Source organism: Phoenix dactylifera, unplaced genomic scaffold (assembly GCF_009389715.1).
Source record: "Phoenix dactylifera cultivar Barhee BC4 unplaced genomic scaffold, palm_55x_up_171113_PBpolish2nd_filt_p 000544F, whole genome shotgun sequence".
NCBI classification, from domain to species: domain Eukaryota; kingdom Viridiplantae; phylum Streptophyta; class Magnoliopsida; order Arecales; family Arecaceae; genus Phoenix; species Phoenix dactylifera.
The window spans coordinates 236,439-257,701 of NW_024067953.1; the positions used below are offsets into that span (position 1 = coordinate 236,439).

The 21,263-nt window shown below is 37.6% G+C and overlaps 1 protein-coding gene across 1 annotated transcript in view; it reads left to right on the forward strand.

Annotated features, from left to right (window-relative positions):
- LOC120103665 (nuclear-pore anchor-like) overlaps positions 1–21,263 on the forward strand; it is a 54,882-nt gene that overhangs the window by 17,914 nt on the left and 15,705 nt on the right. The window contains 17 exon segments of the mRNA XM_039119405.1: positions 1,145–1,223; positions 1,480–1,523; positions 1,629–1,702; positions 3,393–3,495; positions 3,765–3,899; positions 4,357–4,455; positions 4,776–4,817; positions 4,912–4,965; positions 7,116–7,295; positions 7,384–7,431; positions 10,684–10,734; positions 13,613–13,696; positions 13,778–13,852; positions 13,961–14,145; positions 14,236–14,338; positions 16,197–16,313; positions 18,291–18,383. Of these exon segments, the coding sequence (XP_038975333.1) occupies positions 1,145–1,223; positions 1,480–1,523; positions 1,629–1,702; positions 3,393–3,495; positions 3,765–3,899; positions 4,357–4,455; positions 4,776–4,817; positions 4,912–4,965; positions 7,116–7,295; positions 7,384–7,431; positions 10,684–10,734; positions 13,613–13,696; positions 13,778–13,852; positions 13,961–14,145; positions 14,236–14,338; positions 16,197–16,313; positions 18,291–18,383 (1,566 nt within the window).

Below are 21,263 nucleotides of genomic sequence, written 5' to 3' on the forward strand. Positions count from 1 at the left end.
TTCTCCATCCATTTCCACCGTCAACTCTGCTTCCACCTTCCTCCTTTTGTCTTCATCGTCACATCTTCTTTGACCTCGATTTCCAGTTATAACTACATATGAGAACCATGATTGTTGAGGTGTGCTAAGAACATGTCAAGCCCTATGGTTGTTGGTGATGCTTCGGAGGTTCATAGAGCCAGCATTAAGGTTTGCTGGACCGGTATCGGAGCTCGTAGTGGGAAGAGGGAGGGAGGGGGAGAGACCGAGAGGAGGGCTTACCTGGGAGCGACAAAGAGGTGTATGACAAGAAGACTCATGGAGAGAGGGAAGAGGGAGAATGAGGAGGAAGAGAGAGTGAGGGAGGGAGGGGGAGGGGGGAGAGAGAGGAAAGGATGCGGGGAAGAGGGAGGGAGGGAGATAGACTTGGTGGGGGGCACTTACCTAGGAGTGACAACGTTTGTGGGTGAGGGCAAGACGAGCATGAGCAAACAAGAGAGGCGAAGAAATGGAATCTTTGAAGCTCAACAGAGGGGGTTAGGGGGAGGGGTTTTATAAGTGGGGGGCTGAACTGACTTGAGTGGCTAAATCGTCCTGGGTTGGCGTCAGCATGGTTTGGTACAGGCGAACCGCTCGGTTCGGCAATCACTAGCCAGCATGGTCAAGGACGATGTCCATCAGTGAGGCATTAAGCTCATGCGGGGCATATGCCTAATCTTGGTTTGACAATCTACATGGTCTTCACTAAATATATGAAATGGTATAATGGGTTAGAGCACCTGTCTGACCAGATCTGTGCCCTTCACCATATCCATGGCTATGATGGGAGATTAAGGCAGACTCTGGCTTTGCGGAGTCGGTAGCCATAGGAGGAAAGGAGAATGGAGAGATGGTGAGAGTGAGGAGTTTAGACATTGGAAAGAACAGAATAGTTTAACTTACTGGAGCACATTCCACTGGCTGTTAATTTAGTTAATTTATTGACTGGCCGTTAATTTAGTTAATTTATTGACTGGCCAAGTGTTGGACACTTGGACCTATATGCCGTGTAGATGGAATTGACCTACATTTTGGTGTAGGTCTAGCATTTCTCAAAAAATTTATTTTTCCTGTTGGTCAGACATGTTATACATTCTCAGAATATCCTGCCTGTATCTTTGATCAGGTTGCAATGTATAAGAGGTTATATGAAGAAGAACGTAGGCTTCGTGCTTCTAGCCATGTTTACACTGAATCTGTTCCTGGTAAATATATCATGTGGGCCTTTCTCTCATTTATCCTCTACTAAATTGCATTACTTATGTGTTATGACTATCTCCTTAATCTTTAACGAATGTCGGTATTCATACATTTTATCAACATTATTGCATAGAATTAAGTTGCAGGTGTTGGTGGCTACTGTGAAATATAACCCTCTGTAGTTCTCATTTTGAGACTAATATGATAATGTAAGATGACTTTTTTCATTTAGTGCTAATTCTTAAAAATGAATTTTTGCAGGAGATGGAAAGAAGGAGCTTATGCTTCTCTTTGAAGGTTCTCAGGTAATTTTCTGAAAGATATTTGTTGATCATGGTCTTGCTTATCAACATTAAATTTCTACCATATTCTTCCAATGTTATTATTATCACCGTTTGTTTAAACAACAGGAAGTTTCAAAGAAAGCATATGAGCAACTAACTGAACGCGCTAGAAATCTTGAAGAGGATTTGGCTAAATTGAGGTAGCTGTTTATTATTGGATGGCTTTTGTCTATATTTGCTTAGTTAAGTCTACAAATTTGTCAGGCAGAAAATGTGTAATGTTTTTCCACACTCCCATTCCTTGTAAATTTTTGACTGAAAGCATGAAACTGAAACTGAATCTTGCCAGTTTGTATTGGCTGAAACAGATCGACAGCCTGGGTAGTTTTGGAGTTTTCTTCTGAAACTTGTTTATTGGCCATATTTATTGTATTTATGGTCAGTTCTTCATTTCTTCAAACTCCTAGAAGCATTTCCCAGAGAGTAAAATTGAAATTTACCAGTTTCCTGAATTTCTGGAGGCATTATGAATTTGTGGTATTGTGTTTCAAAGAAATTTTAAAAAATAATTTTAAAAAAAGAACTGGCTATCCTGGCGTAAGGCTAGTAGTAAATGATTTTTATATTTATATTGTAGACACCAGATGTGGCAGTGCAGTTCTGTTTCGCAAGCTTGTTCAAATCAGTAGTCCACGTGAATTCATATTGGCCCATAAATTGGTCAATATTTCAGTATGAATATGATTATAAATATTGAAGTCTATATGGTATATTATGTTTTATTGACTATTATTTTATTTTTTATTATTTTTATTTTGTCTTACAATTATAAAATATAATAAGTAAGTATATTTTATAATTATAAAATATAATAACATATTTAAGTTCTAACATTTGAGATGGATTGATGAAACTTTAGCTAGCTCACTAGGTGCTCAGCAGCTGCAATGGCTATAACAAACATTTGAGATAGTGCCTCTTTTTTAATTGGTGACTTAGTTGTAAGAATTTATTATTTATGAGCCATAGTAATTTCATCTATCAAGGAAACTCTTACACAAGTCGGCCCAGACTTAAAACTACATATTGACTCGAGACACTTATGTCAATAGTCAAAGAATTTATGATTAACTGTTTATTATTTTCCAATCACAAATTTAAGGTAGATATAACCTTTTCTTTATGACTGCTCGCAGTTTTCTCATCTGTTAGACATATTTGTTTAAATGCTAACAAATCAAAGAGCACATTACTTTGGTATTTTGACTATTATTATTTCTTTTAATACCTTGTAGATTGGAATCATTATCTAGTTCTAGACTATTTTATTTGCTTGTTTTATTGGGAGTCTTAATTATTATGAAAATGTATATTGTTTTCATAATATTTCTTTTGTGTTTTTAGGACAAGTCGGAGCTATGTAACTCTCTTCTATATTTTGGTTTGTTTACTGTTTCTCTATGGTTATTTGTCATTCTAGGATGATAGGTGATCATTGACTGTATGATGCAAGTATACAGTCAAAAAAAATTTAGAGAATGACCGGAAAAATTAAAAATATCTTTTTACGAAAATATTAAAAATGGATTTAATTAGTGCCTTGTGGACCCAATGCTGGTCCTGGTACCAGCCTAGTGTGATACATGCCTGCACTTGAAATCTTTTTGCTATGTTATTTTGATATTTTTTCAGAGGTGCTTATCAGTGCATAGATTAACCGAGCAGTCATCTGCATGTGGAAGAACATGTTTATTCTTTCTTTTCCTCATCTTTCTGTGCTGCGAATCAGTCTCCTGTACTTCTAGTTCTCCAATATTAATGTTTATATTTGCCCTCTTTTCATGCCTAGTTTTAAAAATTGTATTGGGTATATTCTTATGTTTCAATTAGGGGCGAGCTTACATCGATACGTTTAGAGCGTGATAAGATGATCCTCGAAGCCAGTTTTGCTAGGGAAAGACTTGATAGTTTCAAGAAAGAATTTGAACACCAGGTAGCTTTTAAACATATCCTTTCCCCTTTTTACGTTGCGCACTTTGTTGGTTGTCCTATGGCATCTTTTATCATCATTTCTCATTTTCATTTCATTGGATTTTATGTTTACACTGTACTTAATTGGATGCTTTTCGTTTATATGCAAGGCAGGTATTGAATATTCACTATTAACCAAGAGGAATCCATTTTGAAAAATGTGTTCTGTTCATTTAAAGATTATTTTATCGTTATGTCTGGTTAATGCATTGTCTTTTTAATTTACTGCAGAGAAAGGAGGCAAATGCAGTTTCAGCTAGAAATGTGGAGTTGACACACTTGCTGGTTGATTATCAAAAACGTCTCCGAGAAAGTTCTGATTCTTTACAAGCCTCCGAGGAGAATTTACGAAAGCTTTCTATGGAGGTAGGAAAATTTCCATTCATGGTCTGCCGTACCGGTCCGTACCGGCCGGTACGTACCGGTCCGGCCTGGGACTGAACCGGTTCCGTACCGGTCCGGCCTGGGACTGAATCGGTTTCGTACCGGTTCTTCAACAATAAACTACCGGTATCGGATTCCACGTTGATCCGGTACCGGATTCCACGTTGATCCGGTACCGGATTCCACGTTGATCCGGTACCGATCCCAGGCCGGACCGTCCGTACCGGTCCGTACTGGCGGGACCGGTACCGGATCAACGTGGAATCCGGTACCGGTAGTTTATTATTGAAGAACCGGTACGGAACCGGTTTCGTACCGGTCCGGGCCGCCACCGGTACGCCGACCGGTACCGGTACGGCGGACCTTGTTTCCATTTTTGTATGTCAAAAGGCATATGCGGTGATGAGGGTCATCATACCATATATATCTATGTCAACAGGTGTCTATTTTGAAGCACGAAAAGGAAATCCTTATAAACTCGGAGAAAAGAGCTTCTGATGAAGTTCGCAGTCTGTCTGAGAGAGTGCACCGTCTGCAGGTTTTAGCAACTTATTTTGATTGTCATCACCTAGCTATGTTTTGGCTTGGTTTCATGACCATTCTTGCTATTTTTATTTCTATTGCATATGTTCTTGTGATTCTGGTAGTGTGTATGATTATTTGTTGTGCATTTCTAGGTGTGTATTTCTAGGGTGCATTTTTAATGTGTTATTGCTTGTGTCTCTATATACTCACGTGAGTTTGTGGCTTGCACATATGTTTCCCTACTTGGTTGTCATGTCTGCTTTCAGTGCAGTTGACTTTATACAATATTGAGATGGTGTTTTGCTCCTTTTTGATTTGTTGATATTGTTGCAGTCAAGCCTGGACACCATTCAAAACACTGAGGAGGTTCGAGAGGTATATTTTTCATAATTCATTTTCTTTTATAATCTTTTCTTTGACTTCATGTCTCTAGTCATATATTTACAACATCTGTGCATGGATAATGCAGACTGCAAGAGCTGCAGAGAGAAGAAAACATGACAAGTATCTAAAACAAGTTGAAGTAAGGCTACCATTTTGTGTCCATACTGTTGTATCGGAATCATTCTTTATAAAGTCAATTACTTACTTTCTTGTCTATACATGGACCCCAATCTCACCAAACAAATGGACATGCTTCCCCAATGCAGTTTGGTCTTGTTCTATAATTTGGGGCTGTGCAGACCTCAATTTCCCTTGTCAGTATACTTCTTCTTCCTTATGTGTGGTGTAGGTACTAAAAGCATATGAAGGTTCTAAGAACATCACTCAATAGGGATTTTGAAATATTCCACTATTATATTACTAGCAATCATCTTGGTTTCATGAAAGAAATATTGGAATGTTTTTTTTACAAAAGAGACTGTACTTTCTCTGATCTCCACAAAATGAATCATTAACCGGACCATTCCTTTCATTAAATGGACAGTTACTGCCCATATTAACTTTAAGGAAACCATTGAGATTATTTTTATTAGTGGTGTTGCTCTGTAACTTTCCATGTGTTTCTCCTTTTTCCCCCCTCTGCCTGGGCATACAAGGGAAAATGTGGCACCTAGTCAGAAGGTGGGACTTGTGCAGGTGCTTGGGTAGATTGTGTTAAAATATTTTCAATAAAAGTTACACTCAAATAATATATTATAATAACAAGAAAGTTAGAAATTGTATCAAAAAATATTAAACTGTAAAATAGGGAAATTACGAAGGCACCTTCTTATTTATTCTAAGACCTAGATAATTGAATATGACATTAATCTGTAAGATTAAAAATATCCCTGTTTAACTGTATAATATTGTTAATATTTGATTCATAAGATTACAAATGCCCCCAGGTAAATGTTTGGACTTGGTTTTAGAATTTGGTATGGAATGCCATTTTGAATTCTGTGCTTCAAATGTGCACCTTTTTCATTTGGGGTTACTGTGGGAATCATGCAATTGACATGGGCCTTCCATTGTGATACCCTTTGCATTCTGAAACCTTACCAATGGGATTTGAGGCAATTTTTGGAGGCCTTGCCTCGAGACATGAAGCAACAAACCTAAAACAATCCTTTTTTAAAGCAAAGATCGGGAGTAGACAGTTAATATAAACTTAATGAAGCTTCTAAGCTGCAAGTATGCTTTCTTGGCACTGCTGAGAAATATAGTGTTTATAATTTGATGTGTGATATGCTTTATATCCTGGCCAGCCTCACGTAATACCTGATCTTTGAAGAATAGCCAAAACCTGTCTCTCCTAAGCTATGTAGGGCGAGGCAGGTTTCTTGCACAAGGTGGCAGGGTCACATACTGGGTTTGCCCAGGTGGTCAGGTCTGAGGAAGGACAGCTGGAGGATCACATAACCTCAGGCAGTTACCTTTTCAAATGTTGCTGTTTTATCCTTCTTAATTTGTTCTGTTTCTTATTTCCTACTTTAAGGACCACTTTAAACATCATTTGTTTTATGTATACATTTCTGAATCCATTTCCCTTGTTGGCAGTCACGTTTTCCAGAACATTTAATTCACTGACGTGAACATCTGTTGTGGTATTATTTTAAAACTAACTAGCTTTCATGTCTTGTATATTTTGAGGACAAGTATTTCTTTTTCAACCTTTAGGGTCTTTTCTTTTGACCATTGTTACACATCTCTTCTCTCTCTCTCTCTCTTTGTGTTTGTCCTAATTGAGGTTTAAAGTATTCGGTGTTCATAATGCTAATCAGTACCTTACTGGTACATTATGATACCTTCTTGAATCTTGACCATTGTTACACATCTGTTCTCTCCCCTTTTTGTTTGTCCTAATAGAGGTTCAGAGTGCTGGTGTCCATACCCCTGCCATTACCTTACTGGTTCAGTACGATACTGGAAGGTGACGTGGTATGTCTGCTAGTGCTGGCACCTTCAGAATTGAAATGTCATACCATGTGGCTGTACAGTATAGTATTGACTATTGAGGGGCATACCAATGTTGGTACCTTACTGGGTTCACTATGAAATCACTATGATATGGCTTGAAATTATGATTACTACATTCCTACTTTTCGTCATCATTACTCGTGATCTTTTGTGAGGTTTGATCACCTGACGCCTTTCTTGCATGTATGCTTAAAAATCTTTCTTTTTTAAATTATATTACATGTCATGTTGTCCTTACATGAGTGCTTTATTTAAATCTCTTCTGTTCAGAGAGATTGGGCAGAAACTAAGAAGGAACTTCAGGAGGAGCGAGATCATGTTCGTGCCCTAATGCTTGATAGGGAAAAGGCAATGGATAATTCCATGAGACAGGTGGATGAAATGAGAAAAGAATTAGCTGATGCTTGGCGAGCTGTTGCTTCGGCTGAATCAAGGGCTGCCGTGGCAGAGGTTTTTCTTATGATTCTGGAATGATAAACCACTTTAAATAACAAATTCTTATGCCTTTGCTGTAACTGAGGTTAATGTTTGTGTTTAGGCTCGGTGCTCTGATCTGGAAGCCAAACTCGGCTGTGCGGAGAAAAAGGTGGCTGTTTAGTCATTTGTTTCGTTAATTACTTTAATTTTGTTTTCCTAATAAATTTTTTTGCCTTTACATGTTATCGACTATGTTGCAGCTTGATGTTATGCTATTGTCTTGAACCTCTCAGGATATTTCCTATACGATTTTTATTTTACAATGTATTTTATCTTATTATTCAACTGACTATCGTTATTATGTGGCTTGGCTGATGCATGAATGCATGAGAGGGCATAGAAAATATTCTTGTAGTAAGTCTTTATGTTATCTTGTTCATTATTTTGCATTTAAAAGACCATTTCATAGCAAGGTTTTAAATATTGGTAGGAAGGTGGGGTGTCCCACCGTCCCAAGTGTTGGGACGAGACGAGCCATGAAATGGACCGCGATAAGATGGGGCATCCACCTTTTGGAGTGCTGGGATGTAGGGTATCAATCCATGGGAAAATTGGGATGGTCCTATCCCACAATATTTAAAACCTTAGTTTATAATATGGTAAGATTGAGGCTAAGGAGTCTTTGATGGCATTCTAACAACTCCTTAATTAATAAAGTTGCATAGAAAAAGAAGTGTTTTTGAAATAATTTTTAAAAAAATTAATGAGCACAATGCATGGTGGTTGTGAAGACATATGAAAGGAGCATAATATTACAATTTTTACACGGAATTTATATAAGCATTCGAATGAGAGGAAGTAAGAATCCATGTTTATTAATGCCCTGAGAGTTCAAATACATTCAGAGGATGAATTTTTTTCTTTTGGTTGGGGGGGGGGGGGGGTGCAAAATATAAACTGTTAGTGAGTGTTCATCTGAATGGTATTGGAAATTTAGATGGCCTCCATAGGAGGTATTTCCTTCAATTTAAAACACTGAACAATGGTTAAGGTTGTTCACTGGGAAGGCATTTTAGCTGTTCATTGGCTATGGTCCAACTGTGATGTGTATTTATTTGATTAATTGAGTGCTACATGTGCTTCATCGTTGATTTGATTAATTGTTTGATTGTGTGAACTGAACTGATTGAGCAGCAAAATATCCATTTCTTTTATAGTTCGCATTATTGGAGTGTCTTGTTTTAGCAAAACCACTTAAGGTGATTCAATGTATATTTTTGGTGTTTGAAAATTGAATACTGTCTCGAACCTTTCTCATGACAAGTTGATTTCTATTTTTTTCTTGAAAGGGTGTCAAAATGGTCAAAAAGCCATCAATACCCTCCATTGTGTATGTGTGCAAACTTTTTATGTCATCAGCTGGACTTTCAAGTGGTCATATTGGTTAGATTAGACGGTTCAAATGAAAACACATTCGATGAAATAGAAATACTTAAATCTTAAGCTGTTAGTAACAATTCTTTGACAGTGACATGGGCAACAAGAAAATAGAAAGCAAAAACAGCTAAAAACTACAATTGTTGTCTGATTATCTGACCCATTTTGAGTAGTGCTACATGAAGTATGTTATAGCAAATATTTTGAAAGGAAATATCTGAACTCTTTTTGGCTTACTTTTGGTCCACTTAAGTGGCAGGGGACCATATACTGCTACTATTGTATATATGCAGCATTTTTATTTACCTTTTTATGCTTCGCTTGTAATTGAAGGAACTTTCTAGATTTGATGAAAGGACTGTCTTCTCTACACCTAATTCTCTTCTTAGTTTGCCTGTGCTAAAGACAGGTTCAGTAAAAGAATGATTGATGATACGTACATAATCAATTATGCTTCGCTATACCGGCTCGAACCAGGTGGTACGGGACGCACCATACCGGTACTCGATATAGGTGGCGTACCGACATTCGGTATACCGAAAAGACTTTGTACCATACCATACCGACACAATGCTCGTGTGGCACTGGTGCGGGGTCTGATATCGATACGACGAACCTTGAATCAATTCTTATGTATGGCAACTATGTGCAGTTACGGACCCTTACATTGTTGTGTTGTGCAAGTCCTAGGTGCAAGGTTCGCTGTTTTGGGGGTGGATCGGCACGATTCCACCCCTTAGTTCAAGAAACTAGCGAGGGAAGGGGAGAGGGAGAAGGAAAGAGAGGCAAAGAGAGAGAGGGAGGGGGAGAGAGAGAGATGCAAGAAGAGGGAGAGAGAGATAGGGGGCTCAGAAGCCCTCCTCTCCTTCGCTTGTTTGCAGGCCACAGTTTGCCGACTTCACTTAAAGAAGGGCAAAAAAAATTAGGGCCAAGCCCGTGTTTCGTTCGAAAGAAGGGCTTCGCCCATTGGGGCCTGCGAATGAGCGGAGGAGGATAGGAGGGTTTCCGAGCCCCTTCTCTTTCCCCCTCCTAGCATCTCTCTCTCTCCCCCTCCCTCTCTCTCTTTCTACTCTCTTTCCTTCTCTCCTCTTTCTGGCTCCCCTTTCTCGGCACACGGCAAGTCGGTATAGCACAATGTCATACCGTATTGTATTGCTGGGCAACCAGTATGGATCCTGTAATTGACCTTGCTTAGGTGTGAGTGCTTCTTTACATGTTCCACAATGAAGTAAGAAAAGAAAAAAAAAATCATGTGCAAAATTATGCTGAAAATTAATATCCCCTAATGAAAATATGAAATATTTGGCAGATGTAACCATCAGATTCCATGAGGGTGAGCCCTAGGGCAACAGTAAGGTTTCTCCTTTGCGACCTAGTTGTCGTTGGGTTCAAAATATGGAAACAACCTCTACTCATGCGGAGGTAAGGTATGTTTGTGCCTCTTGAGTCCCTATGGTGGCGGGAGCCTTGTGTATTGGGCTGCTCTAACTAGTGGATTCCATCTGCAGTCATATGAAGACTTGCTTCTTTGAAGTGTTTTCTAGCTTTTGATTGTTCAACTACATGAGAGTAAATGCTGCTGCTTGTTTTAACTTAAGGAGGCCATTATTAATTTTGCTTGTATGCATATTCCAAAAACTTAAATAATGTTTCTTTATGTGAGATAACTTCATTCTTGTTTTTTTTCCCTTGATTGTGTGCTTTTTAAAGTGTGTATCGGCAACACAATCTTAAACTAAGAGATCATGTAATTTCCATTTGGCCATGCTAGATAAAGGCTTATGATCGGTTGCCTTATTCTTCTGTGGCAGTAATTTGATACAATCTTATAAAGGCTTGACATGAAATTAATAGATGGCAACAAATCATTCTCCAAAATTGAGGGTCTAGATTTTCATTTGTATCCAACTTTATCTTGAGGTTTTGGAGCTTATCAATTTATTATTGTTATTGTTATTTTTATTATTATTTGCTACACATGCAGGTGATTAAGAAGAGCGGTGGAAATGATCCTTCAGCATTTTCTACAGATGAGGTATGGATATCTTCTATTGAGTTAGTTTCCCTTGTCTGGATATCCAGTTTTCTAGTTCACATATTAGTAGGTTGAGAATACATCATGCATGGACTATGCATCTCGTATGAATTTGGCATTGATCAATTTTATGTCATGGAAGTTTGCATTTATGTATGTGTGAAGGTCTAATGAACATTTTTATAAATCGTCTCTGCTTTATCGAGGTAAACTAAGTTTACTATAGTTATAAGTGGCCCTTTTCTTTAATCCTGATTTTCTTTGATATTGGCCTGTGCATACCTTGTGAGCCCAGTCCATGGTGCAGGGTGTGCTGCTTAGTGTCCACCCATATGGACCTGTATTGACATGTGCTGGTTCAGTTACTTGTGTATGAAACTAGGACAGCATTGTTGACCATAGCATGATCACTGATCATTGTTGTCATTGCTCATAGCTTATGGTTTACATCTGAAAGTTAGGCATTACTAAATTACTGTGCGTGGCATTACTAAATTATCGCATGGATTCCAACCCTACTTGTGCTTTTTCAACGTCCTTACTCTTGTTCTATAACTACCATTTTTGATTATTCTAGTTCTTAGTTGGTCTGCTATTGTTTATCATCTTGTTCATGATTATCAGGGTGGCTTCATGGCCTTTAAACTGAGTCCCCTGCATGCCTTGCGGTTAAGCTCTTAAGAGGATTGGGTAGGGACTTGGATGTCTTTGAAAAGAAGATGTTGAAGAGGCAAAATGACTAAGAGAAATGGAGAAAAAAGAAAGCAGAGGAAGAGAATTAAAGCAAAAGAAAGTATGAAGAAACTACTTAACGTTGGTAGTCAATTTGTGCTGCATGCTGGGACTAGGTCGTTTTTGTAGCTCTGGTGAAGCCACAAGGAGGAGACATGCTACATTTAAGACCGTGTATCATTATTGAAGTAAAAATTTTGTCACGCAGAAACTTTTTTAAGGTGATTGAAAATTTCTTGTCAAAAGTAAAATGATGGGTGTTGAAGGATAATTGTAATTCGAATGGCTTGCAAACTGGTGGCAAGTATTAGAATTATAGAATTGTGCGGCGTACTAGGTCTTCAAAGTATTAATATATAAACCAAGGTTTTAAATACCAGTGGCAGTACCGAACTTCTAATGTTTTTCCACTGGAATGGTATAGTATTGGTACTGGCATATCTATCAAAACTGATAGATTCCAGAAAATTGAAAACCATTGATATCATTAGTACGGCCGATACCATATTGCTGGTACGCGCTGATAAGGACCTGTACATACCAGTACGGTTGTTATATACCCATCCAGCGGATTTGACTTGAAATTTTTTTCATGTCATCCTTTCTTATGATAGAATGAGGGTGGCAACGTTAATATGTTTTGGATACCAATTTGGTCAATTTCTGCAGCTCCTTTGACTTCAAAAACACTAATATTGCGTCCCATGTAATTTGCGGTCTAGCCTTTGATTTTCAAACCTTTGTTCTCAGTTCTCACACGCTTATATATTCCAATTGATTTATTTTTCTGGCCTAATTTTTTCAAGTGATTTTATGTTGCTTCTATACAACATACCCAAAAGGACCAATTTTTGAATCTCTATGGACAATTCATCCATTAATCTGAGCTGGAAAGCATTCATTAGGCTATTGAATCATTCATTCATTAGGGAGCTGTAACAATGTATCTTCATTCATTTAATTTGTTGGTGTCATGATTCTTCTTAAGCACTTGTCTGACTTCCTGATACTGTATGCCATCTTGTTAAGTTGAATCATTAAGCCAACTTAATAGCTTTTATATATTGATTGACAATAAGTAAAATTGATTGGGATTATTTAGTAGATTTTACCTGGTATTTGAAGAATTTATGTAAAGCAAGAAAATTTAGTACTTTATACAGTTCTGTATGGTGAAATGTGTGATTCGCCATGGTTATCACTCATTGAAGTATCTATGATTATATTTGTTTTGGTGCCTTTCATCACATTGCATGGGAACTAGCTGCTTTTAGTGTCAGCTGAAGGCATTTGTCTCTATTCTTTTTTGTTTTTTTAATTTCATTTATTATTTTCCTTTCTTTTCCTGTTCATTTATTCTTCTTTTTCTTCTTCTTCTTCTTTTTTATTTTTATTTATTTATTTATTTATTTTTTTTTTTTTTTTTTTTTTTGGGGGGGGGGGGGGGGGGGGGGCGTTGCCTAATGTATCTTCTTGTTGTTTAATCTCCCCCTTCGCTTTCAGAAGATTCATACTGTGTGACCATCTATTGACTGGACTGATCCTCCTAGTTTATGCCCTCTGCCTGCTAGGGCATTTGAGCATCGAATAAATCTCTATCCTTCTTGTTGGTTGGATTTTTGTTGGTTAAGTAAATTTCAACTGCTGCAGAAGATCTTAAGTTATTTTTGGGAACTAAGAGTGAACGGGTCAGTAGAAGAGCCGAAACATATCCATGATGATATCTGGAACCCCTCGTTCTGTAACTACTCTTATCTCGTGGTTTTATATTTGATGGTGTCATATTTCTGTTTTTTTTGGTAAACATTCAGCTATCATATAGAGTGATATAGAAAGGATGATATTATAATTATGCAATTACAACAGAACATTTGCATTTAACTTATAGAATACTACTGGCAGATGCATGGATATTATGGTTTGAAATTTTAATGAACCAAATATGAACTTCAACATAGTAGTCATTGGTGGCTACTTTATGAATTCTTTTGCAGTTAGCGTTACCTTTGGATGCCATCTATCACAAGCTGTTTATTTTATATATGCATATGAAATGTTACTAATCTAATTTCTTGCTTAGTAGCTTTTGTTAGTTTGTAAATTTGTTCCTGTATCTGTTTTTCACTGTGCGAGATGATACTACTAGGTGACTGGAGAGTCATGGAAAGTGAAAGAGGAGATGGAAAAACTGAAGGAGGAAGCACAGGCCAACAAGGATTTTATGCTACAGGTGACTTGATTATATGCCTTCTCCTGTTCTTATTTTCCTCCTTTTGATTCTCTAAGGTCTTATTATGATCTTTTGTTGTAGTACAAAGAAATAGCATACACGAATGAAGTTGCATTGAAGCAAATTGAATCTGCACATGAGGAATACAAGGCCGAGGTATGCAATTTCTATAAGGTTTTCCATGAGCTTATAACAGTGTGGCTTTCATCTACTTACTAATCATGTATATTTAGCAAATGCTTATGAATCATGTGTTTAATCCAGGCAGAGAAATTGAGAAAGTCATTGGAAGATGAAGTTCTTTCTCTGAGGAATAAGGTGTCTGAGCTGGAGAAAAACTATGTATTGAAGTGTGAAGAAGCGGCTTCGGCCGTGGAATCTAAAGAAAGAGAACTTTCTTTTGTCTTGGCCGAGACTTCAGGCTTAAGGGACGAAATTGCTCAAAAGATGTAATTTACTGTACTTTTGGTTACTCCTTGAACTATGTTATTCTCCTAGCTTTCATTAACTCTTACTAGTTTGCGCTTATCTTATTGTAGGACACAAATAGAAGGGTTGGAATTTCAGATATCCTCTTTGAAGGATGATCTTGATAGGGAACACATGCGTTGGCGAACTGCCCAAGACAACTTTGAGAGACAGGTATCACCCCTTTATGTGATTAAAATTTTTGAATTTTTGAGTTTTCTTTCAAGTGTTTTGAAGGAGTTTTCTCCTTCTTTGCGGCATCTTTTCTAAGTTGAATGTGGTTATATACTGTTTCCACTATTTAGCTACAATGTTATTCTCCCTGCTTCATTTGGTCTCAGGGGCAGCAAATTTTCTGATTCTTGTTGGATCAACTTCAGGTTGAACAAAAAAATCTCTCAACCCGTGTTCAATGTATTTATAATAGAGTTGGGAAGAATAAAACCCATACATGACCCCTTTTTTATCTGAATTTTGCCCAACAGGAGAACCCATATAGAGCTTCACTTATCAGTTTTCAGAAATGAAGATGAAATATGGTCCAGGATAGAATTCCATGTCCAAAGAAAGTGAAAGAGTTGTATGTGTGAGAGAGAAGACATAATTAAATGGAGAAAAATGTGATTAATCTTGTCCGCTCCACTTCTGTTTGAAATATTTTTTGTTCCTTCTTTTAACCATTAACTGCAGACCTTGCCAATCACCTGAGCCAAGACTCGAATAGCCAATGGCCCATTGTGCTATCACTAGCTCATTTCTATACCTAGGACTGGGTTTTAAGATCTTGTCCAACCCTTAGTAGCAGCAAACTTCTACTTAGGGCAACGTACCCCCTTCAGATACTCCCTAGAATCTTGAACCTGGATCTGCTTCCTATCCCCCTTATAAACTTAGAGCTGACCAGTTTATTTTGTTGGTCATGGCAAGCTCAAGCCTGAACCATTTATTAGAAACTCACACCTAAACATGTTCATGTTCGGCTGGTTGGCTGGTTCAAGATAGAAATTTCCATCCTTCCGTGGCGTACTTTCCTAAAAGAACTTGGGAAATTCCCATCTTCAAAAAGAGGGTACCTGGTTAATTATCTCAGATAACTGATAGTGGACCTTGCTCTAAGTATTTAGCATACTTTCCGTGGTTTTGCATAACTTGATTGTTATACTTTCCGTGGACCTTGCTCTAAGTATTTAGCATACTTTCCATGGTTTTGCATATCTTGATTGTTATAGTGCCGAATAGATATGCTCAATTTTCTATGGAAAGTGGTGTGCGTCGTTTGTCGTACCCGCTTCTTGATATCTTTGAAATTATCATGATCAAGGTTCGTTGTACCAGGCGTACCGTACCATACCGGTACCAAACTGGTATACAATCTTGTATCGTACTGACATTCGGTATGTCTTGCTATCTCGTACCGATACTATAATAGGATGGCACCGATACAGGGTCCGGTACTAAGATGGCAAACCTTGATCATGATTGTATAGTTTGCAATTGATTTTGTTGGAGGGGGGATGAGTTGTGGTTAAAACCTGGGGATTCATGGAGATCACACATTAAAGAATTATTATAATAATCCAAAGTCATGATGGTTTAGTGTATTTGTGTTTTTTGACAAAAGATGGCTGAAAAGAGACTTTACCAAGGAACCTTTTCACGGTTGACAATGGAAGGAATATGATGCTACCGGAATCTTTTGATTCAGAGAACGACCAAGAAGAAAGGGTTTAAGGGCCATGCATTTCATTAGTTGGATTTTGATCTTCATTACTATGAACTTCTTGTGGCATTTAACTAGTAAATTTCATAGGTATGCATATGTTCTTGGGTTTACTATTGTTATTTCTAAATATTGGAGTGTTTGTTTCTGTGTTTATGGGCCATTTTATAAGTTGGGGTCAATGGTTTTTTAACGAACTTCATATTTATGAGTTCTTTTAATGCGAGTATGATTCAGTTAAGCTTCAACATTAGTTTTTATCCCCCAAACTAATTTACTCTGAAGGTTAACAGGCAGTTTTTTCTTTTCTAGGTTGTTCTCCAAGCTGAGGCAATTCAAGAGTTGACTAATACTTCTAAGGAACTGTCTTCGTTGCAAAGTGAAATAGCAAAGCTGCGGAAAATTTCAGATGCACAAAAGGCTGAAAATGTAATCTTTCCACAATCTTTCCAATCACCAATACTTTTGGCTACCCAGGTTACACTTTATCTAGTTTATTTTTGGTAACATTCTGATGGATTATATAATTTGCTGGTGAGTTCCACTACTTCTGGGACAATTCATTATGTGGGCACATTTGTTCGCCTTTGTGCTGTCATGCTATGTCTTTCTTTCTTGGCACATCTGTAATTATATTTTGCATGCATGATTGCAGTTATTGTGAGTAAAATTAAGTAAATATCTTTCATTAATTTGCTGAGTTGATGTTGGGAACAGTCTTTTTGCTTTATTAACTGGCCAGCTATACATTATCATCCTATAATACAATGATCTACTGGTGCTCAAATATGCAAAATTTAATGCTGTCATTGATTTTTCTTCTTGATTTAAGTTAGCAGGTTCACCAACTAGTCGTTTATCTTCTTCTTCCTCTCAAACTTGGCTCTATATTAGAAGGCTAAATGAGAAGTTGCTTTACCAACTGATTGAAATGAGCATGGAAACTATGGATTCTAGTTCCTGTGCATCAAAACATTGCCATACTCTGTGGGATCTGCTAAACTGTTTTTCTATGCTGCCATAAAATGTTTAGTCACTCAGTTTTCAAAGTTCTTTTGGTCCAATAACATCAAGGCTGTCAGTGGACACTTTCGGTTTCTCTTAACCATGTGTACTTTAACTTGCTGTTTTCCTCCTTATGAGCCAGTCAATAGGTGGCCTGCCTTAAGTGCTCCCCTTTCTGTAATGGTCAGACTTGTGGCCATCTTAAGAAATTATTAAACTTCATAATGATGAAGTTCGAGACTGATAAGTGCAGAATGATGACTGCTCATTCTCAATTGATTGTCCCATATCTGTTCCTCATTTGACGTAATCTCTCATTTTGACAAGCTGTGTACTGGTTTGGTTAAGACATGGTCGACTTTTGTGCACCCATGAAACCAATGTACGAACATGTCCTTTTTAGTATGCGGAAAATGCAAGGATATAGCCTTTTGTTAATACAATGATATTTCATATGCGTACAATGTGTTGATATTTGTAGGCATGGTCTGCCGTACCGGTCGGTACGGGCCGGTACATACCGGTATCGGACCCTACCGGTACGGTACAGCTACATATTTCGGTACCGAACCGTACCGGCCTGTACCGGCCGGTACCGATACGTACCGGCCCGTACCGACTGGTATCGATCCATACCGGCTCGGTACCGGCTCAAACCGACCAGTCCGTACCGGCTCCAATTTTTTTTTTTGGCTTTTAGCCCCATCGGTACAGTACTGGTTCGGCTCGGTTTGGTTCGGTACCATACCGGTACCGATGCCCACCGGTACATTGGTACAGTCGGTACCGCGTACCTTGCTTGTAGGTATCAACTTTATTAATATCTTGATTGCACTTGTTTTTGTCAAGGTTGAATTTTCTGTCCATGTACCATGATGTGCTCTGGCTGGAGAGTTAATCAATCTCAACTTCTGCTGTTGAAAAAGTGACAAACATGGATAATGTGGCATCAGTTTGGAGATGCTAGAATGGAGTTTCTTGGGTTGTCTGTTTATGCTAGAATTCATTTTTGAACCTATGAAAATTCTTACGCTTAGAAGGATTTTGTTTCATGAGATAAATTCGTCATTTTTTTCTCAGTTTCAATGTCCACTGATCATTTTGTGTTGGGTTTCGAATTCTAAGTTAAACATGGATGGGATTTCTGAATGCACAGCAGAAAAATTGAGGATGCAGTTTTTTCTCTCCTATTAGATGCTTCTTTCCTTTTCATAGTAACAGAAGCTTTGTGTTTTTTGGTCATTTTATAATCTTTTTGTGAATGTTCATGTATAATATCAGATAATCAAATTGCATTTTGAGGTTTGAAGAAACCATTTAGGTGTTTCTTTGCTTGTTCCGCATGTAGGCAATATATTCTTATATTACTATTTATCACATACCTTACTGGACAATTTGCAGGATTCTCTGAAAGCATTGTGGGAAAAGGAAAAATCAGAGCTGCAGGCACAAAAGGATGGAGCTGAGAGGAAGTACAATGAAATAAATGAGCAGGTATGCTTTTACGGGTAATTTTGTATGCAAATCAATGTATATTATGTCTAAACCCCTTTCATAGTCAAAAAGTTAATTATGATTAAGCATTCATGATTCACTTATCCATAGATCTCATTTATTTCCTATATATGTTTAATTTATTCATATTCACCATAAGGGTATATAAATATGCATGAGGATTTGCTTTACATGCAGCTGTTATTGTTAGAAATTTAGTTCAGTGGCCTGATTTATTTCAGCTAAAGCAGTCCTATTTTAAGTGAATTGGGTCAACAGGTGTCAGAAATTTGCCTATAATGTTTTTCATTTTAATAAATTTTCAAGGTGATATTCTGAATGGTAACTGTGATGGTGGTTCTATAGAGTGATTGCTAGGCTTCATGAGACATCAGCAATGAGGTTTTTCTGACTTGAGGAGAGTGTAGCACAATGTTGTGTTCATTTATTGTTAATCAGAACTGGAGCAAATTTGGATTTCATTTATCACAAGAAAATTTAATTGGAGCGAGGATTGCCATCTCTGAAAATTTGTGTGGTGAGGATCCTAAAGCAGACGTAAATATTTAAAGTTCAAGTGTGAGAATTTCATCGATATGGCAATATTTCAATTAATCCTACTGCTTCTTGGTTGCATGTAGCTGCATGCTTGTAGTAGTTGTTTCCATTTTCATGCATTGAGGAGTTTTTTTTTTATTTGTTTTGTTTAAAGTTTAAACACATAAAGTGGACCATGGCTTCATTTGTGAAGTGCTTTTGAATTTTTTAAATATTTTTATATTAATTTGTGCCACAGTTTGGTTTGCTTTCATTTAAACTGTCCATGATTTCTAAACAGCAGCAGAACTTACAAAGAATCATCATCACGTGTCTGATTGAGCATCTTGTTGTTCTTGAATTGAGTTTTTCTCATTTATGTATTTGATGAGTTGATCCTCAATTTATGGTGATCTTTAAAGGTATTCGAAACTGAAGGTCCGTTTTTCCATAAATTACGTGGTTCGAAATAGTTTTAAGATAGTGGTACAATGTGAAACATAACCAGCCTTAGCTCAGCTGGTTGGTATCCCTCTCCATTTGAAAGTGGTCCTTGCCTCCTTGGTTGAAACTATGTTGGTGGCTTCTCCAGCTTATACTCAGAATTGATATAACATCGAACAATTCCTGGGTCAACATCTTAGGCCTCTTTGTTTATTACCTGTTCAGTTTCTACCGGATGGCAATGTTTTTGCTGATTCAGACATTGTTATGTGAGTTTTACAAAGCTGCAACATTCATCAGAGAACACATAATATGAATGATTTCATTTCTTAAACATATCAAATATAGATAATTCCATTGACATTCCAACATCTGTGGTACTAATTCCATATTCCAGAATGTGCTCTCAGCTACCACGACATAAGATTAGCTAAACTTGCTGTGTCAAGGGCTTTATCGCATATGGTTATGGTATTTAGAGGACCTCCTAATCCACTAAACTACCTAAAAACCCACCCCTCCTCCCCCTACCTGACAAGGCCCTTGGCCTCCTAGGCAACTTTAAAACCCTTATCCCCCAAGGGTAAACCTGCATACCTTAGCTCATCTAGCAACATCTAATCATAATTTTCTTTTGTTTTTGTGTTGTTGTAGGCTTGTCTTTTCTAATGAGACCTCCTCATACTTTTATAGTTTTATTTCACATCCATTGTTCCAGATGCAACGCAATACCACCTTTTCTATACTCACTGTTTTAGAAAGTGGATGTTGTATGCGGGTTGTCAGGGGACCATATAGTGCATGTATGATATGCAGGCTGCATATGCTGATGCATATACGGTTACTATTTTTAGTATTTGAAAATAAATACAATATTTTTAGTACAATAAAAACAACAATAATGATAGTATTTTTTTTTAGAGGATAGTACCAATATTAATAACAATAACACCTTAATTACTTATTATCTAATTTTTGATCGCAATGATTATAACATATTCAACATTTTAGCACTATTGATACCTGTATCGGGCCACCTGAAACCTGTATCAATCCTAACCATCAACCTTAACCTGCTTCGCCTACATGGGCCCACATAGAGTGGGCTATATTTGTAGTTCTAGAATGCCAAGCGGGTTTGCATATACCGCCATACGATGCTTAAGAGGCCATATGCAGCTGCACAGTGCTAAGTTGACCGTATTTTTGGTCCGTACGTGGTATGACCATATATACTACTGCATATAGGCTTCGGTGCAGACAAGGGGCTGCATATGCAACAGCACGCACCACATTCTAAAACAGTCTCTATGTGCCCCATTCCTCACTCTGTCTATCCTTGTTTTACCACGTACCCATCTCATCATTCTTCTCTCAGCTACGTCCATATTATTTGCTTGGATTCTTTTTGTTGGCCTAGATTTTGGGCAACACTGTGTTGCCGGCATTATAACATCCTAGAAGCAGCTCTGGACTAAATAATGATTGCCAAGCAAATGAAGAGATGGTTTCTTTTAGCACTTCATTGGAAATGCTTCATAAAAGTTGTTTTCTTGAAAGAAAAAGAAGATAACCCATAATTTCTGGTCCTTGGGGGCAAGATCACTGTGGCTAGAAATTTACTTGTGCCACAACTACAACCAGTACTTCTTCACTTCTCCAGATGTCCCCTTATTGCTGATCGTTGGTGCAAGACCACTGACTAGAAATTCACTTGTGCCACGACTACAACCAGTACCTTTTCACTTCTCCGGCATACATGTCCTTAAAATTTTCAATTTACAATTAAGCAACATTTTCTTGATGGAAATTTTTTTTTGTTCTAAATGCCACCTGGATGGAATTCGAAGATGCCTGTTTAAACCACTTGAGTTACTAATTGTCAGGAACTCAAAAGTT